Genomic DNA, 4,971 nt, shown 5'->3' with positions numbered 1-4,971 from the left:
TCAGCACCTCGGTGAGCCGCGGCGGATGAACACTACACACTTCAGCACGTTGGTGAGCTCCCGGCAGCGGATGAATACCATGCACTTCAACAACCCAGGAGAGCGCCTCAGCGCCGGATGAACACCATGAACTTCATCACCTTGGCGGGCGTTTAGACGGAGGGACATATTGCACTTCAGCACCTCGGAGAGCGGCGAAACACCGCGCAGACAAAATATGACACATTTGACTGACGTCTTGTTTATCCAATACGCCGGCCAACGGAGAAGGGGCGTGTCACGGCGCGGAGGGATCTCTGAGAAGCCCGCCCTGTAGGAGGAGCCCGGCAGGCTGGTGCAGCACTGCTTATAGAGAGCGGGCAGAAGCGGCTCAGTTCAGTCTCCGGCAGGCGGAGGGAGAGGAAGGGATCGGCTGTGGATTGTTCGTTCCCTTGGGTTCTGTCTATGAGGCTCCGGTACCCAAGGCTCTGCCAGGCTTCAGGATCTCTCTTGCTAATCTTCTCTTTCCCGGACTCTTCTTCTCGGCTTGTGTGCTCACCTTAGCAATGGAGAAGTATCTGCCCCAGCTGCTGGCTGAGAAGGACGCCCTGGACCCCTCCTTCACTCATGCGCTCAGGATGGTGACTGAAGGTGAGGGAGCTACAACTTCTACCATCACCCGGGTCCAACTGCAGCTGCTTGGGGCTCCTGACTCTCATTGAGACCATGGGCTCCTTGCAGCCTCATCCTTTAGGGTCCCCTCTCCATCCATGGACAGGGTATAGCAGGCAACCCATATTGCATGAGTCATTGCCCACCTTCAACCTCACATGCAATGACCCCTGGGGACCTAAGAGCAGGTTATAGGGCTGGGAGCACAGCATGGAATGGTGCCTTCCTTCCATGCTGCAATGATTAACTCCTGGTGCCCCTTGCTTTTAAAGATCATGGGTTCTAGCAGCCTCATGGGAATTTCTCTTGGGGCCCCTAAGATGAAGGTCCCTGCAGAAATGTAAACATGTACTCCTGGGGTTACTAATCTTAAAAGATTGTGGGTTCTAGCAGCCTCATGGGTCCTAGGTTCTAGCAGCCTCATGGGAATTTCTTATGGTGTTCCTAAGACACAAGGGTCCTTGCAGTAACTTAACAATGTACTCCTGGGGTTCCCAATTTTGAAAGATGATGGGTTCTGGCAGCCTCATGGGTCCTGGGTTCTTGTAGCCTCATGGGAATTTCTCTTAGGGCCCCTAAAATGAAGGTCCCTGCAGCAACTTAAAAATGTACTCCTGGGGTTCCTAATTTTGAAAGATCATGGGTTCTAGCATCCTGGTTTAGGGCTGAGAGCACAGCATTGAACAGTGTCTTGCTTCTACAGTGCAATGATTACCTGGTGGTGGCCCTAACTTTGAAAGATTATGGGTCTCAACAGCCTCTTTGGAGTCTACTCTTGGGCCCTCGTACGTCTTATACATATGAGGGTCCCTGCAGAAACTTAAAAAATGTACTCCTGGGACCCCTAAAGTCCAAAAGCTGGTACCCCTAAAGTCCAAAAGCCCTTGCAGGGAGTAGATCACTGGGGACATAATAGGCTGAGAGCACAGCATGGAACAGTTGCTACCAGACACTCATGGAGCCTGTAACTTTTAAGAAACCATGGGTTCTAGCAGCCTTGTGGGAATTTACTCTCGGGGCCCCTTACTGTTGCACAGGCAAAGGTTCTTGCAGAGTCATATAAATTTACTCATGGGACCCCTAATGTGCAAAATCTAAGAGGGACATGCTTGGTATAGATCACTGAAGATGACTTCTGAGGGAACCTAAGAATGGGATATAGTGCTGAGAGCGTAGTATGGGACAGTGGCTACATACCACATTGTAGAGATTACCTCTTTCAGCCTGTAACTTTTATAAAACATCATGGATCCCAGGGAAATTACTCTTGAAGCTCCTAAGTGTTACAAAGATGAGGGTCCTTGAAGAATTTTACTACTGGGGCCCCTAACATACAAACACCAAAACCACATGCAGTTAGTAGATCATTGGGTTACAGTCTAAGGTTTTAGAGCAAAGGGCCAGGTAGCCAGTGAGTCTTAAAATTACCACTGGTGCCTAACGTTTCCAAGCCCTTTCTTTTGTATTTATTGGAAGAACATGTAATCTGGACACTCCGTGTCTGGTAGCTCTAGACATGAACTGACTGGCTCTTGAATTCAATTATAATGTGTCCATTCCTGCTGTGTAAAGCAACAACTACCCTAAAGACAAGATGCCAATATGCCAGCTGCAGTATCATAGCAAATGACTTCTGAGGAACCCAAATGTTACAATCCAGAGGCCTTTGCATTCTTATATAGACTGAGTAGTGGAGTCCTACATTTTTATAAAGGCTGGGGTTTATCTACAGCCACATGGTCCTCTACTTCTAAAGCCCCTAACCCTTTTAAAGACCAGGGGCCCGTTTCAGCATAATAGTGTGAGTCACGGGACTCCTAAATCTTAAGTCAATAGGCAATATGGAGATTAGGTTTTGGTGTACCCAGCTTTTCCATTGTCCAGGGGTTCTTGGATGTGGGGGCCCCTAACACTTAAAAGACTAAGTGCCACTCCAGCTTTACATTCATTGACTGCTAGGGACAGGTTTGAAATAGCTGGGTAGACTGTGGGCCATATGCAGACATAAGGGGGATTGACTGTGTATCCCCATCTCATGATTTAGAAAGAAGTAGTGATTTCTGGTCTGGAAACCATATCTAGCCTTGGTGAAATCGTTTTTTTTTTTTTTTGGAGCCATAAGCTTAGTGACTAGCAAACACGGCATGGTCCATTTCAACCTACAGTCATTTGTTCCCAGGGTTCCTACGCAGAGCCTTTAGAAATGTAACCCTTCATGTACATTAAACTAATGCTTCCAAGCATTTGGCGGGATGCCAAGTATTGATATGCAATGGGTAAGTTCCCAAAATGGTAGTTCCTAACTTAATCAGATTAGGCAAAACCATATGCTCCCTGCATTCTGCGTACTGTCTATCTCCTGGTACCCCTAGCGTTGATCTGAGAACATATTCCTAAAGTGACATCATCTGATGAATGTATTCTTAAAGACTGTAGCATCCTCTGGCTCAGGGATCCCCAGTTTTTGTTATAGTCTGTATGGATATAGCATTAGCACGGTTTGAACATTCATATCCATGAAGTCCCTGTTGATGTTCTAATGTTCCATCCTCTGCTGTAGTTATTCTGTACGGCCTGCACATTACCTACAAGTGCACTATGTAGGCTGCTCAGGAGACCTCTATAGGTTGAACTCGATGGGCTCTATAGGTTGAACTCGACGGACTTGTGTCTCTTTTCAACCTGACTAACTATGTAAGACCTCCCGGGACGTAGCATTCTTTTCTACCAGATTCCCCCCAATGAGTTTTTATGGCTGTTGAAACTTTTGGCTGCTCCATTGAAGCATTGTGTGGAAAGATAGGAAGGCTGCAGACCAGCCAGCATGACATGCTTATCATTTATGCATTGCTGTAATGATTTCATACTTTTTTTGTACATATTTATGACATGCATGCATATTAAATTCCATCGGATGATTCCAAGAGGCCATTTGTTGATTTATTTATTTCCTACTTAACGCTTAAAATCCCTGGGGCGAGCCAAAACCTTGCAGCTGTCTTTGTCAGCACAGGCTGCATACAACATTCACGTCAAGCTCCAATCCCGTTAGCTTTATTTATTTTTTGGAGTGTAGATCATGTGACCATTGCCTTTTACTTCCAAATCATGAGCCGATAGGATCTGGAAGACTTTAAATGCCTTTTGTCAGATCCTTACACCATGTTTGGCAGTGTCATCCTCTGCCGGTGGAAGTCCTGTAGATGCCTGTAACCGATCTCACAGCCTTCCACACGTACTGCCTGCCGTACGGGGAGTATATAATTTCTCATCTGTGTGTTTGGAGGTGGAAGGCTAATCATTAAAATCAGGTTTCCTTTCTGTTCGGTGGTTTTAATAGGCGGCTGGTGGAAGTTAGCACCGTCGAATTCCCCATAGGTGTTTCGGAGTGCTATTTCGGAGATTAGGCTGCAATTAAAACCTTGTTGCTGATTGCAAGCTGTTCCTATGTTCATGTGTGCGTATGTGCGTGCAGAATCTTTGTTTCAAAGCGAATAATGCAGGCATCTGTTGTGTGTGTGCGTGTGCTGTTACATATTTCAGGACAATACATTCTTGTGAAATCCTTAGTGCGTGCTTTTCTGCAACTGGAATGACCTCTTGTGGACTGTTTGTTATTTCATCTGAATCGAGTATGACTGCATCTCTGTAGCTGCCTTCACTCCATGTAGTGCATCATTGTTCACAGAGCCATCAGTCGCTGCTTCCATCTGCGTTCATCTGCTCGTTACCAGCCCAATTAGAAAATCACCAACCTTCAATATTGAAGCCTTGCTTAGGCCTGTCTAGACTCTGAACTCCACAAACATGTGCAGTTTACACTTATAAATATGGTGCCGAGCAGTTTTCGCACAGACGTTATCACTCTGTCATTTTGCAAGCTCAGTCTTGTTATGATTGCGTTCGTTGTGGAGCTTCGCACAAACTGGCAGGTCTCTGCATTTTGCTGAGGCGGAATGGTGAGCTCCGATGGCTTCTTAGGATCGCGCCCTTGGTAATTGGTTATGCTACAGTCTCGCATGTATTATATATCGTGGATATGTTCGCGACATTGGTTTTGAATTTTTTTTTTTTTTTCACCAATTAATGAGCACGCTTTTGGGTGAGGTACATCGGTAACTGGAACAAACAATGGGAAGATGTAGCGATAGTGTCTGCATAATGCTTTAATTGACCTGCTGCTGTTTTGCATTCGATTACACTTGCAGCTGCATTTTCCTGCCGTGTGGAAGGTCCTGTGTGAGGGGAATGCCGGAGGAAGAGTAGAAACACAATGTCATTGTTAAATACAATACAATTAAATACACCCCCCCCCCCCCC

General features: G+C 46.2%; 1 protein-coding gene across 2 annotated transcripts in view; it reads left to right on the top strand.

The window, feature by feature from the left end:
* The first annotated feature begins 293 nt into the window (after window positions 1-293).
* Window positions 294-4,971, top strand: part of KHDRBS3 (KH RNA binding domain containing, signal transduction associated 3) — a 94,959-nt gene continuing 90,281 nt past the window's right edge. Inside the window, exon 1 of one of the 2 annotated variants that reach the window (XM_018554004.1) lies at window positions 294-630. In XM_018554004.1, the coding sequence (XP_018409506.1) occupies window positions 546-630 (85 nt within the window). In that variant the 5' untranslated portion in view covers window positions 294-545. The remainder of the gene's footprint in view (window positions 631-4,971) is intronic. The other variant, XM_018554006.1, reaches the window with a different exon arrangement.

The sequence above is a fragment of the Nanorana parkeri genome, unplaced genomic scaffold (genome assembly GCF_000935625.1).
Source record: "Nanorana parkeri isolate BGI_ZX_2015 unplaced genomic scaffold, ASM93562v1 scaffold138, whole genome shotgun sequence".
NCBI lineage: Eukaryota > Metazoa > Chordata > Amphibia > Anura > Dicroglossidae > Nanorana > Nanorana parkeri.
The sequence above is the reverse complement of the archived record's forward strand: the minus strand, read 5'-3'. Positions and strand labels throughout refer to the sequence as shown.